At 39.3% G+C, this 15635-nt stretch overlaps 1 protein-coding gene across 1 annotated transcript in view; it reads right to left on the bottom strand.

The window, feature by feature from the left end:
* Window positions 1-15635, bottom strand: part of pde11a (phosphodiesterase 11a) — a 57364-nt gene that overhangs the window by 36758 nt on the left and 4971 nt on the right. The window contains exons 4-7 of the mRNA XM_073845032.1: window positions 14408-14548; window positions 14261-14325; window positions 2432-2564; window positions 281-356 (exon numbers count right to left, since the gene is read on the bottom strand). Coding sequence (XP_073701133.1) covers window positions 281-356; window positions 2432-2564; window positions 14261-14325; window positions 14408-14548 — 415 coding nt within the window. The remainder of the gene's footprint in view (window positions 1-280; window positions 357-2431; window positions 2565-14260; window positions 14326-14407; window positions 14549-15635) is intronic.

Below are 15635 nucleotides of genomic sequence, written 5' to 3'. Positions count from 1 at the left end.
GACTTTCGGTCCCTGACAGAGTCCTCCCACACACACACACACACACACACACACACACACACACATCCACCCACCCACACACAGTGTGCTTCTGCAGCAGCACACACACACATGCTGATGTGGCACACAGATATACACTTAAACAGACATTATCATACATAAACATATTTGTCTTCCATTTACTCACACACACACTGAACTGTAGCACACATCAGAGCAGGGAACATCAGTACACTAGGCTATATGTAGTGAAACAACAACGGTTAACTGGATAACGTACCTATGATTTGGTGGTTACTGTTCCAGATTGGGACACACAGGACAGATCTGATATGGAAGCCAGAGAACTGATCTGCCTGAAGAGATTACAAACAAACACTTGTCACCATATTAAATACTGAATGGTCTGACTATAAGCATGTGAGGAGAAGTGAGCAAAAATCATCTGAAGACACAGTGTTATATAATCTTGTGCTGCTGGCATTTTGAAGACACACAAGAGCCGACAGAGGTCCAAGGTCTTATGCAGAGCAGAAGTCTCTCTCATCTTTAATCATGCTCTTTAAAGGAAGATTCTGGGTTAAATACAACTCTCTCCTTAGCATCTGTAGAGTACAATTTCATCTGGTTCCTCAGTATTTTACATCCACAACATGTAGTGTGAAAGTGGGACTAGCCCTTTTATTCAGTTAAAAGTCTGGGTATGGTTGTTACGATGTTCAGTGGACTCGATGCAGTTCACCAAAAATCACACTATAAAAAAAGATCAGGTAAAAACAGCATTTTTTTAATATATCATATTTCTAGCTGTCTGATGTGTGTGCTAAAGATTATTGTTTGTACACAGTCCTGAATGTGTAAATAAAACAAATTGGATTGGACTAATCAGACCAAGCACCACAACACTCTTTTGGTCAATCAGAAGTAGGGGTCATTCAAGCTCATGATGCCTCAAGTTTCAATCTTGTGTGCATTCAGAATGGTCGAAACTTTGACCACAAAAACAAGACAGCAAATATGTCTGTTATTGCTTACGTCTACCTCGGTGCCAACACAGTGGCAAGGAAAGTTTCCTTACTTTCTTCTAATACAATAGGACAGTTAGAACAGAACATGGAAAGGTGTAAATACTTTTCACTTAAATGGACTTGAGTGATACAGCTCAGTTTTCATTTGATTGAAAACTCATTTTGAACTTTTGACATTGCTTCCGCTGAAAGCATGATCAAATGATTTGACATCTACAACGTTTTCAAGAACTACTGCATTACTTTGGTAGAGCTTGGAAGAGTCAGGACATTTTTTAATACAGTATAACTGATTGTATTAGTCTGACAGAAGAAAGTCATATACACCTAGGATGGCTTAAGGGTGAGTAAATCATGGGACAATTTTTATTTTTGGGTAAACTATACCTTTAGAAAACCACGCAGATGCAATTGGGCAGGAATTCAATGAAAGGTTCAGTGATTTTGATTTGAAATTTGTTTATGCGTCCCTTGTTTGTCCTGAACAGATAAACTGCCTGCTGTTCTTCAGAAAAATCCTTCAGGTCTAATAAATTATTTGTTTTTTCAGCATTTTGTGTATTTGAACCCTTTCCAACAATGACTGTATGGTTTTGAGATCCATCTTTTCACACTGAGAACAACTAAGGGACTCATATGCAACTATTACAGAAGGCTCAAACGCTCACTGATGCCTCAGAAGGAAAAAACAATGCATTAAGACCCGGGGGTGAACACTTTTTGAATTTGAAGATCAGGATAAATTTAACTTAATCTGTCTTCTGGGATGTGGACAAAACATGTAAGTATCTTCTGTAGCTTCTGAAGGGCAGAACTAAACGAAAAAAATATGATATTTACGCAAAATAAGAAAAATGTACACATCTTCATTCTGTTCAAAAGTTTACACTCCTGGCTCTTAATACATTGTTTTTCCTTTCAGAGCATCAGTGAGCATTTGAACCCTCTGTAATAGTTGCATATGAGTCCCTCAGTTGTTTTCAATGTGAAAATATGTATCTCAAAATCATACAGTCATTGTTGGAAAGGGTTCAAATACACAAAAATGCTGAAAAACCAAAGAATATGTGGGACCTGAAGGATTTTTCTAAAGAAAAGCGGTAGTATTTAGTATTAAGTATTAGTATTAAGAATCAAGAGTATGTAAACTTTTGAACAGGGCAATTTTTATAAATTCAACTATTATTTTGTGGACCATATGTAAGTGTCTTTTATGTGAAATATCTTATTCAGGTCAGTACCTAATTAAAAATAACATTCATTTTGTATGATCCCTCTTATTTTGGTAAAACATTTAGCAGATTCTGCAAAGTGTACGTAATTTTTTGACCTCAACTGTACCTAAAATGAAGGAATAAATGAATAAGTTGTCAAAACTACTCCAACTTCAGTTATTTACTTACTTCAGCGTCGAAGCGTGGATCTTGGTAGGCATCACTGATATTCACAGGAAGACCAGTAGAGGCGACCAGCTCTGCAATGCTGTTATTAATCAGCCAGTCAGAATAGGATGATTTTTCCATGCTGTCCTTGAAACTGTGGATAAGACAAAGAGGAAGTGACATGAGCTGCTATATACAAACCCAAGACAACCATTACTATTACTATTGCTCATATTCTGGCTTAGAGATGACACATAAACCCTAAACCCACAGTAAACTTGTGTGCAACTCATCCTGCACCATTGGTGCTTTGGACATGGAACGATACCTCTAACTGTGTGATTTATTGAGGAAAGCGTAGTGCTCCCTTGTGAAAAAAGCACACCTCAGCATACTTTTTAAAAAAAGAGTATGTATTACGAAGATAATATACAAGCCAGTCGTGGTACTCTTGTGTACCAACGTCAAAGACTGACAGGAAAAAGAGGAAATAGTTGAATAAAGTTGTTATTTTTTCTTTCTTTACGCACAAAAAGTATTCTCGTATAACATTACGGTTGAATCACTGATGTCTTATGGACTATTTTAATAATGTCCATACTATGTTTCTGGGCCTTAAATGTTTTAGTTGAATTTCTTTCTATCTATTCTCTATTCCATCAAAAATACCTTCATTTGTGTTTCGAAGATGAACAAAGGTCTTATGGGTTTGGACCGACATGAGTAATTAATGTCAGAATTTTCATTTTCGTGTGAACTACTGTTAATACTGTCATGAAAGTATGTCTCTTAAGTTTTTATTCACTTTCATTCATTAATATTCTCCTTTTACTTACATTAATATTCTATTACCTGTGGGTACAGTTAAAAAATATACTTTTAAGATTTGAAGTATACTAAAAATGCACACTCAATACAATTTAGAACATTTCTTTTTCAAGGGTTCAGCTTCAATTAACACAATTTGAATCCTTTCCATTTTGAATCCATTCTTGAATCCATTCCTCAAATTCACCAGATTTCTGCTCAAAATCAGCTCAGAAAAAGTGAAAAAGCCTGCAGATCTCATTTAAGCTTCACTGTTACTATGTAAACACCTGCTGCTAGTACTTAAGTTTGTGCTTTCTTCAATTACGCGAACGTAGGATGGTTCAGACCCATAATGACCATGTATTAACAGACCTGAGGGGACAAGGAGGTGGAATTAAATGTAAATTCAGACTAAGCAATCGAACGAAGTGTGAAGACAACCTCCGACACTTCAGCTCGAGGAAGAGCTGATGGATGCTGAGGTCCACAGGGCGGCCGCTCCGGCCCACATGCTGAGCGGAGCGGCTGCTGCTCACACTGTCATTCCCTCTCCAGTAATTTACAGCTAACGAACTTTCCTCTGCATTTTAATAAGGCTCTACGGAGCCTGCAAAAGCAATGAGAAGTTAACGCTCCAACTCTCATAAACGCCCACGTGCAGCGGAGAGACAGTCCTGATGTAGCCTCTCTCTTTTAATCTCTCTCACGTGGTACATTTCAGGCTCTTGCGCTCTGGGCTGAGAGAGTCTGATCAAACATCTTCCCTCATACTCTCGATCACACCCCAAAGATCACACATGATTAATGGCGCTGTGAGCTGCGAGCTGCTGTCTGAGGAAATGTCGGAATCAAAGGGATGAATGGGAGCGTGTGAATGCGTTGTGCGGGGTGTAACTGAGCACACGAGATGTGAGATCTGCATGTGTGTGTTGTGAGCTTCGTTCGTGTGCATCTTGGTGAGCAGCAGAGACGCGACTCTCTCCCGTTTGGCCCCGAGCTGTTTCAGAACACAGGACAAATCATCCTTACATAATGGCTCCGGCTGTACCTTTAGAGAAGCCAACACAGAGGATGAAATCACTAAATGACACACATAACTCTGAGAAAATCCCCTGTGTATGACAGTAATATATATTACTGCTGTGGTATAATTTCAAAGCTCTGAAGCATTGTGACATATTTTTGCATTCTTTTCAGTCTGTGTTCAATCATCTTGTGTTTTTAAACAATATTTTACAAGCTTGTGTGATGTATAATCCTTCAGTGATAAATCTGTGATGTGTGCTATAGAAAACTAGAAACATAAAACACTATAAAAGAAGTGTATTTATTTATAATAAAAGCAAATCACTTTTTTGACTGACTTACAAAGGACTTAACTTCATTTTAAAGTTGACATATGAAAATCCGACTATATAAGTGCTATAATCAGGTCCCTGGTATATCTACCAACACAGAAAATGTGAAAAAGGACAACCCAGCAACATTTCCACCCATGGCGCCGTCATTTTGTTTATGCAAGTGACAGCAGTATACCAGTGACAACAGTATACCAGTTTGCCATGGCAAAAGTTAGAGCAAAGCATGCTAACTGTTCTGTCGTTGGCTGCACAGATAAGCTACACTATTTAGAGCCCCAGTCTCAGGGGAAACAGGAGAGCAGTGGATTTTACATGGTTCATCCCTGACCGGACTAGCGGACGAAGACACCAGCCCCACTCCAAAAAAATTACAATTTACATACTTTTTAACCTTAAACACTTGTCTTGTCTGGCTCTGTGTGAACGAACTCGGTTACTAACGTAACCTCAGTTCCCTAAGATACAGGAACGAGTACTGCGTCGCTAGACGCTATAGGAAAAAGCCTTTTTTTCTCCTTAACTGAAGCCTTTTTCAATCACGCAGTGAAACTGTATGATTATTCGTTTGTGCAGTGCTTTAGAAACGAACCAATAGATTGGCAGCGGTGCTGCACAATCCTATGGCAATAAAGCCCGCCAGAGCCTGCTGAAAGGGGAGGGATTGCACCCTATACAAGCGGACATTTCATCACAGATTCTCAGGTTATTTTGACTGAAGCGACAACTGAGTCGTGCAGCTACCTGGCATGGCTAGCATCGCAGTACTCGTTCCCGTATCTAAGGGAACCGAGGTTACGTTAGTAACTGAGTTTGTTTCCTGTCGATACTACACTTGTACTGCGTCACTAGACGCTATGGGAACCAGTACAATCACGCCGTGCCAGGTAGAGGAACTACGGAAATATGTACTTCATAAGCATGTAAGGCTCATAGAAAAGCATAACAAATCCTACCAGGCACTAGTGGGCTAAGCTTCAGTGAGGTTACGCCTGGCCTTAATGATCGTTCTATGACTCGTACAGCTTAGACGCCTCAGGGGTCTAGAGTGCTCAAGTACTAGCTCGAGGAGCTTGAATGTGCCTATGGCCTATACAGCCCTGGTTCTATGTGACAAGTGTACACCAGGACCCTGGTTTGTAAGGCAGGGACATCCAGGTTATAAAAACTTACGTGCATACATGAGGCAATGCCTCTACCATGAGTACCCTGCTTTTGTGCTCCCTGATTCGCCTGATTACCTGTGAAATCAGAGCAATTGGGGGAAAAGCATAAAGGAGGAGGTTGGGCCAGTCGTGGGTCAACGCATCCTTGTCTTTTGAATAGTAAATTGGGCAGTGAGAGTTGTCTTTTGAGGCAAAAAGGTCCACTTCGGCCTTGCCAAAGATCTCCCAAATCCTCTGAACCATCTGCGGATGGAGCCTCCACTCCTCTGAGGGGATGTTGCTCTGTGATAACATGTCTGATTCAGTTTGCCTGGAACGTGAGCTGCTCATAGCAAGCTCAAGTGGAGCTGAGCACATTCTAGAAGGCTCTCTGCTAGAGCAAGGAGGCGCTTCGAGGAAAGGCCTCCTTGGCGATTTATGTAGGACACCACCGACATGTTGTCTGAGCGAATCAGCATGTGGTGTCCCCGCAGGTCCGGCAGGAAGAACTGACAGGCTCAACATACTGCTAGCATTTCCAAGCAGTTGATGTGGAGTTCCTGTTCCTCTTTCGACCAGAGGTCAAAAGTGGGTCTGCCCTCGCACAGAGCTCCCCAACCTGTGTATGGCCAGAGTGCGCTCTGGTGTGACTGCTGCTCTCATTTGAGCTGACTCGAGGATTGTACCCAGGAACGATATACATTGACTGGGAATCAACAAGCTCTTGGCAAAATTGACCCTGAGCCCCAGCTCCACCAGGCTCCCTCGTCCCTCCAGCTCCACCTTGGTCTGTCGTCGACCTATCCTCGCCTCAGGTCTACACTTCTCCGGCTTTACCTTGTGCTTCCGTTCCTCTGGTTCTGTTGGGCTCCTTCCTCCCTCCAGCTCCACCTCGGTCCTCTGTCACTCCGGCTCCACCGCGGCCTTCCTGAGCCCCACCTGCACCTCGGTTGCCTGAGCCGTCTGCTTCACCGCGGCCTTCTGGATCCTCTCCGTCTCCACCCTGGGCTCCATTACCACAGGCTTCGCCTCCATCAGTCGGCTCTCTGGAGTTCAGTCCTTTCTCCACTATGGCTCCTCCCTCCATCAACTCCACCGTGGGCTGTCTACCTGGCTGGACTCCAGAACATCTCCCATCTCCTCCTGCTCCGTGCTCCTCCTTGGTTCCTAGCTCCGTTCCTTACTTCCACCATCTGCTCCTCCCTGGTCATCCTCTACACCTGCACCTCTCTGGAAATTTTTTTGTTGTCCTCCTCTTAGTCTTCCTTCCATCTCAAAAACCGGGATGCCACCCCTTTGCCAACTCATCCTCCTCTCTTTACACTGCGAGGTCACACCTTCCCAGAGGGTGTGTTCTGTCACGTTTTCTGTTGGCTTGGACTTTCAGTTTGCACCTTTTCTCTATTCATTGTCATGATTTCATCATTCTGTTCAGGTGTGTGTCATTAGTGTCCTTGTGTATTTAAGTTGCTCTCTTTTTGTTCATTATTGTCTTGCGTAGATGTGTTGCTGTTCCCTTTCTTTGTGAATTATTGCCTTTTGGATTGATTAAAGATTACCTTCTACCTCAGGGGTCTCAAACTCAATTTATCTGGGGGCCGCTGGAGGCAGAGTCTGGGTGAGGCTGGGCCGCATCAGGTTTTCCACAAGAAAAGCTTTGTTAAAAAAATTCCAATCTTCTCAAATCTCTTTATTTTTATTTTTTAACACAAAATAAGATGAAAAAATAAATGAATTAAGAATTAATAAGAAAATAAGTACTTCAATAAGTACTTAATAATAATAATAATAATAATAATAATAATAATAATAATGAAATTAATAATAACAACAATAATAATAATTAGATTTCGCTAGTCAGCGACTATATGTGGTTTCTTCAGTCTTCTTTGTCTGCTGTATTCAGATTCAAAAGTCTGTATTAACAGACTTCTTTAACCTTAAACCTTCTTCTGAACAAGAATGAAACATTGAAGAACATGCACTGTTGTTCTGAACATGGCTTCTCTTGCCTACTCCTTGCTGCTATAGAGACCTGGCAGCGCTTCCTCTTCAAATTATTTATTAATAAACTAATATTTTCTGAGTCAGTGTCGTAAAGATGAAGTTGACGATCGTGACTCGGAATCTGTCACTGGACGGCATTATGGATTAATTTATGGATTAGGCATATAGCTGATGAAAGAGTTTTGTTTTCGAATTGGAATTAGATTAGTAGTGAAGTAATAATTTAAATTTACTATTACTCTTACCTTTATGAACAAAAATTAAGTTTCACATAGCGCTTTTATATTTATGGATTTTAATTTAAATCGTGAAGGCTAAATGGATCTGTCCGCCGCTGGCCGCTTGTTCGTTACTTTAAAAAACAAAAACTTGAATTTCACAAACAAAACGTGTTCCAAATATATTTCTAAATTATCTTTATAAACTAAAGAAACGAAAATAAATGTAATTACTTCGCTATTAAAAACAGCAGCTGTGCAATAGGGAAGAGAAAGAAAACTCAGCCAGTAATTCTGATCAGCTGTCGAGGTTGTTAGAAATTTTTGTAACGAATGTTTGTTTAATATTTAACACTTGTTTAGTCTACTTTCTTATTTAAATGCATTATTTCTTTGGTTTATTTTAACGTTTTGTAGGCTGCTTGTTCACTGACGGAACTGCTAAAATAAACACGCACGTTTGTTAATAATGTTTGAGCCTAATTTATTTTGAGTTTACATTGCGCTGAGTATTTATTGTCTCCCTGTCTGTGTTCCAGTCTGACATGCTCATTCAGTAAAGATTTAAACTTAACATAGACTGCCAGAATGGACTTTTATGCAATGGAAATGCTTGTGTGAATTTGTGACATGTACAGATAAGGATATGACCGCAAACTGAAAGTGTTCATGCTGAGGATGCAAACGGATCTCAAAGCGCCTCACAGGGCAAGCCATTACGCTTCAAGTTTAAAATAAGGTATTCTCATGTTTTGGGCAGCTTGGATCACCCAACTCTCCTGCAGCATCTCATTCTGTTTCCTCCACTATTTTGAGATGCATTTTGTCTATAGAAATGCGTCGTTCTGTGCTTTAATTTGACGTGATCCTCTGAAGTTGTACGTGCACTGTGGGCGGACTTGGTTAATCGATAATGAGAATCGTTGTTGTCGTAGTTGTTGCAGCCCTAATATATATATATATATATATATATATATATATATATATATATATATATATATATACACACACACACACACACACACACACATTTATATACATTTATATACGTAACGTATATAGGCCTACGTCGTATAATGTCCCGCTGGGCAGCAACTTAAAAAAAAAAAAAAAAGTGTTGTGAACTCAGCGCGCTGGGACAAATGTCTGCGTGTGCCCAATAGAAACGAGGCAGCCAGCCAGGCATGGAAGAAAACACTCCATGGCAACGCTGCTGTAACTTTCACTCATTGAGAAATGTTTCTCTGCTGCATCAAGGCCCGCCCCCTAGAGCCATATATCCTACCGTGATTGGTAGATTCGCTCAGCTCCGCACACAACACTGTAAAGTGCCATATATATCAAACTCGCGGGCCGCAGTAACATTAAACTTTCATATTTAGGCGAGGGCCACAAACTATTGTCCTGCGGGCCGCAATTGGCCCGCGGGCCGCGAGTTTGAGACCCCTGTTCTACCTTCATCTGTGTGCAATCGTGTGTTGTACAGCAGCCAACCATGACAAAAATAAATGATTTGTGAGGTATTTTGAACTGAAACTTCACAAACACATTCTGGGGACACCTGAGACTTATATTACATATTGTAAAGAGGAGCATAACAGGTCTCCTTTAAAAGTATGATCAAGTGCTTTACATGTGCATTAGTATGTTAGTCAACACATCAAAATAAGATTATTACTATTACTATAACTATTTGACATTATTACAGTGCACTTTTTACTTACTATCATTTGCAAGTAGTTTTTCAAATACTTTTAAATTTTTTTGAAATTATTGAAGTACACTAGAAGTGGATATTCAATACAAATAAGTGCATTTCTTTTACACAAGGGTGTGAACGCTTGCCTGTGAAAGCTGGTTTTGGGTCAGGTAAAGCACCGCGGTGTACACACGTGTGCTCCAGAGACAGGACAGCACAGAGCAAATCATATATGCATGTTGGCGCAGACCACAAATCATATCTGACCCATTTGAATTCTACACAGAATAGTCTACTTTATAGAGCTATGAAGGAGGTCAAATATCTCAAATGCTTAGACAGCCCTGGCATTTTAAACAGCACTAATGAAGAAAAGAGAAGACAACGCTGTGCCATCATGCACACAACACCAAGGATGTGTTCCAGAAAGCAGGTTATGCAACACAGATACAGTAAGCAAGCGAATAACCTCAACAAACACATCTGTAAAAAAAAAATCAGATGAAATTTATAAATAGCATATCTGTACATAATTCTGTTGGTATATATTTGTGTTTCTATACTTTTTTTTTTTTTTTAAATGCAGTTGCTTCTGCTTGTTCTTAAAAGCTGAATAATTCCATATTAATTCAAATATTTTGGCAGGAAAAGAGCCTTGAACTTAACACTGGCGAGTGAAATCTAACAATTTATCATTTTAGTGGCATATGCGTGTGATTACTCACATTCTAGAGGGTCGATTTTGAAAATAATTTGTGATTTGAATATCTCAGAGCACTTTAGCCAGTTGTAAAGTGACTGCATGTGATGTTTTGTTGCTCAGATGGTGAGGGTGGGTTGAGCGATGCATGCGTTCAGATGGTGATGGTGTGTGATCTCCCCAGACAGACCTCTGCTGGAACATTAGACAGGTGCAGAGAACAAGATGATATGTGTGAATGAACACACATTGTAGTGTGAAAGCTCCCATATGGCAACTGAGATCTCCAAACCTGTGCTCTTCGTCGTCATTGGCTACACAAAACAGTCACGAACAACAGACTTATTTTGCACAAAGAAACATGTTTGCTCTTATTCCTGGGCTCTTCAATGGATGTGTGCTTGCAGATCTGCAGCTGTGTGTGTGAGTGTGTGTCTGCAGTAATGTACTGTGGTGGTGTGTGTTGTTGTAAGAGCTGAGCTCAGGGTTTTGAGACTCCACTAGTGCTGAGTACTGGACATACTGGATCGCTGAGTGTGGGCTGCAGATAACAGATACCACACAATAACCCTGACCTATTGCACACCCTACAGCACTGCCACTAAATACACCACACACACACAAACTACAAAATAATAACCCTGAGCTGCTACACACCCTACAGCACTGACCTTCAATCACAAACTCAAAACATAGTATACATAAACTACAACACTAATACACGTTGTACATGAGCTACAACACAATAACACTGACATACTCTGCTGAACTGATATTAAATCCAAAAACTAAGTTAACTACATTACACCTGTGGCGAGTTTTTTAACCAGATATGTAATTTGTTAGAGACAACAAATAAGAAACACTAGCAGGCATCGTTTTAAAAGTAAAGCTATTGCCAGAAATAACCATTAGGTGGCAATGCCTTTCCAAGACACATTCGGATTCTCATACATAGGGCTGGTTATGGAAGCCCGTATCCGCCACTAAATCAAAATTTTTAAAAAGTAATTGTGACTTTTTATCTCACAGTCCTAACATTTTATCACACAGTTGTGAGTTTACATTGCCATTATGTTGTCATTACTCTATGGGCTAGTTTTACTAAACAGGGCAAATTAGCTGTAGAGCGCAATTCCATAAAAGCACCAGTAGGAGAGAAAAATTCTGTGTGTGATTTACTAACAATGTGCACATTAAGAACACAGATTTCCATAATGACCAGCGCAATCTACCAAGAGCAGTGCAAATTACCACCTGCTTTAAGACATGCTTTTTTGGGCGGTAAATAATGGTGCAAATACCAGTAATTTGACTAGCGCAAACGCTAGTAGAACGTGTTACATGATTAATTTTAATACTCTCCTCCTATAAATTTTGCATCTGAAAGGGAAACACCTACAAATGCATATTTAATAAGGTCAGGCGCAAAATTAACTGTTTCCGCACCTTTTCAACACTAATACTTCACTGTGCGTAAATCCTGACAGTACCATTTTAACGCCAAAAAACGGTTTGTGCTGGCACAACTGGCTCTATATCTACATGAATTTGTATCACAATTGTCAGAATTATGATATAAACTTGTAATTCTAAGAAATAAACTCACAATTCTGACTTTTTTTCAAAGAATTGTGTGATATAAACTCACAATTACAAGTTATAAAGTTGAAGCGAAATCTCGCAATTCTGATTTTATTTCTTATCATTTTGAGTTTATATCATGACATTCTGAGAAAAAAGTCATAATTGCGAGCTTGTATTACAATTCTGAAAAAAAAAAATCTGAATTGCGCGTTTATATCTTGCAATTCTGGCTTTATTTCTCAGAATTGCGAGTTCATTTCTTACAATTCTGAGAAAAATAATTGTGAGATAAAAAGTCGCAATAACCTTTTTTTATTTTTTTATAGGTTGGCTGTATGACTGAGGTATGATAAATTTTATTTCACTATAGGTATCATAGTAACATCAATATAGCTATTTTTATTTTGTTATTTAGTTCAGTAATTTATGGGAGTGACAACCGCATTCTACAACTGAATTAAATCCAAAAATTGTAGGTAGTGCCAACCGCATTTACAGAAATTTTACACAACGTGTACAGAACTGAACTGTATTGGGAAATGACGCCATGTTCATTACATGTTGTTACGTAAAAGATAAAAATGTCATTTTTTCCTCAACCTATAAGTCATGATGTATATTGCAGCCACCGCCTAGCCATTATTTTAAATCAAAAGAGATGTAGATATCTTTAGCAAAGCAGCATGCAGAGCCACTTCTGGGGTGCTTCTGAAACGACTGGTATAAACAAAAGTATTGACTAGAGTGGCCATGGTCAGCTCCGGCAGATAAGAGGGTTTTCAAGCATTAATGGCAAAGAAAGCCCCTTATACTTGTGAGCAGCGAGGTATGAGGTGTTTTTTGGAATTTATAGTACATTAAAGAATGATCATGTCACTTTTACGTATGCCGTGTGAGCCGTTAATGCACTTTTTTTTCTAATTGCTTGAAAATCCACCTTATGCGAGCATAAAAACTTTGCAGCTACTGTCGACTATGACTTAGTTAAAATCGCAAAACTCTCTTTCTATAGTTACAATGGCGTCAATCAGCGCAGTTTGTAGAGTGAGTTCTGTACACACACAAAACTGTCATTTATTGGATTCACTCCCATATTTAAATGCAGTGGTCACTCCTGAAACTTTACTGTGTGTACTTGTCCATCATCATACCGCCGAAACCTACTTACATGCAAGATTTGTCAAGCATTGGGAAAATGGATGGAACAACAAAAACTTGATTAGTTTGCTCAAGCATGTTGCCAAATAATGTGTACCGTCAACATACTTTATATGTATGCCAACAGACAAAAAAATTACAGTTTTCATTTTATTTACACCAGTTTTGCATTAAATATGGTGAATAATGGTGTTTTAGGCAATTATTCATAAAAAGATTAGCTTCAGAAGACCTTTATTAACCCCCTGGAACCATGTGGAGTACTTTTTTATGATGAATAGATGCACTTTATTTGACTTCAAAATCTCAACAGCCATTGACCGCCATTATAAAGCTTGGAAAAGCCAGGACATTTATGAATATAACTTAGATTGGTTATATACTGTACACCTGGCTTGAGGGTGAGTAAATCATGGGGTACTGTAATTTTCATTTTTGAGTAAACTATCCTTTTGAGTGTTTAGAAACATAATCATGAAAGTGCATTTTAATTAATTAATATCACAACATTAATATTAAATATATTTTCAATATTTTAAATTCACTACAAATGCTCATTCAATACAACACAAATATACTACATACAAGCTGCCTACTAAAATTCCAAAACACTATCAAATTCAACATAAAGTAACTCACAAAATCCTACAGAGGTTTTTAAATGACCTTCTTACACTTTACATTAAAATACGCTACAACCTCTAATGAGCTAATTACCACTTCATCTGCCAATCTTTAGGTTGTATAATATGTAGATGCACTTAGTGCTGTCAGTGTGTCCCCTTTAAAAATGCTCAAACACAAAGAATCACACACAAACATGCCACAAGCAAACACTCCTGCTGGCAGTGAGACTGACATATCTCTCTCAAGCTGTGTGTGTGTGTGTGTGTGTGTGTGTGTGTGTGTGTGTGTGTGTATTAGAGGTCGTAGCAGAGAAGCAGTTGTCACTGTGGGGGCAACACATCAGCACACGCCGCCTGCTGCAGTTAACAGCAAACAAACACCGCCACTCTGAAATGGCCTCATTAGCGCTACAGCAGCGCTGCTGGGTCTTAACTCCTCTCTGAGGTTATATAAAGCAGAAGTATGTTTGTGTGAAAGAGTGTGTTAATGCGTAGACATTTTTGCAAGTGTGTGTGAGTGTTTAACCTGCCGTTAGTCACACCTGTTCTCCATGTCGGCGCTGCACTTGGGTGACAGAAGCTCAAAGGACTTGGTGAACTTCACCACCTGCAGGAGACATTAAAGCGAGGAGGATTAGAGAGATGAAGCGGGCAGAGGATGAGGAGGAAGAGGAAGGATCAGAGCGCACCGGAGATTCGATGTCCTCTAGCAGCTGGACAGAGCAGCGTTCACACTTCAGCAGGGTCTGAGCTCGATGCATGATCTTCCTCACGATCTTCTCCAGATCGGTCTGCTCCTCGAACAAATCATTCACGACCTCCAGAAGAGCCTACACACATTGACACACACAGAGAAAGGCCTGAAACTTACTTGAATGCAAATACAAGTACAAATATAGCTGCAAGCAGCGATTACCGTGGCTTAAGACATTTAAGCATTTATAAAAAAGACATTACATATTATTTAGCAAACCTGTATAACCTAAATCAATGATTTTAAAAAAGCATTTTTAGCAAACACAGGTAATAGAAATATGATGTTTTTTAACGTTTATATCTTATAGCGCCAGCTGTGGTCTGATCTCCCTAAAATTTTGCATGCTTGTTTAGAATAATTTGTCGCATGTGCACACCAGGTTTCATGAAGTTTTGAGTTTTTGATTAAGTTTTATAGGTTTTTGGGTATATTTAGACAGGGCTCTTTTCAAAACAACCCCATTATAGCTTGCCAAAGGGCAAAATTTCAACATTTTTTTTGATAATTATTGACCTAGAGAATCCAGAGAATTGCACTGCAGTGTTTTTTTTTTTTCCAGATTGAGCGAAAAACCTAAGACTAGTTTCATTGTGGGTTTGATTGACAGCAGTGGTTCTAGAGGCAAAGTTGTCTGGAATGAAGAGTTCTATTGTATGATTCAAATCTCATGAAAAACTGCGCAACATACATTTAAGCCCTTGAAAAATGCGATATCATCCCCGGTGGCAGATTTTTTTTTTTCAAATTTCTCACAGACCTTTAGGGCCATGAGTCATACAGGCCAGCTGAGTTTATTTCTGATCGACGTTATCTTTGTCTAATTGGTGCTCAAAGTTCATCTGCCTATGGCGGTCATGTTTTTTGAGATGTCCTTGTATCCACTTGTTACGCTTTTGTATGTTTTTCCCCTCTTATAGTGTTTATAGCAAATTTTTTCACATAACCTCAGATTCTTTGCTTACATAAGCGTTGTGAGTTTGGTGAAGATATCTCGTTCCATTTAAAAGTTATAGCTGTTTTAGTAAAAGTGGCCCTGCCCCTTTCAAACTTTTTTGATAATTATTGATATTCACTGTCTAGAGAATCTTCCAGCACCAGTTTGGTTCTGATCAGGTGAAAAATCTTGGATTAGTTCACAGAAGTATGTTTTTCAAAAAAAG

The sequence above is a fragment of the Garra rufa genome, chromosome 8, assembly GCF_049309525.1.
Source record: "Garra rufa chromosome 8, GarRuf1.0, whole genome shotgun sequence".
Taxonomy (NCBI): Eukaryota; Metazoa; Chordata; class Actinopteri; order Cypriniformes; family Cyprinidae; genus Garra; species Garra rufa.
This window is presented reverse-complemented; position numbering and strand designations above follow the sequence as displayed.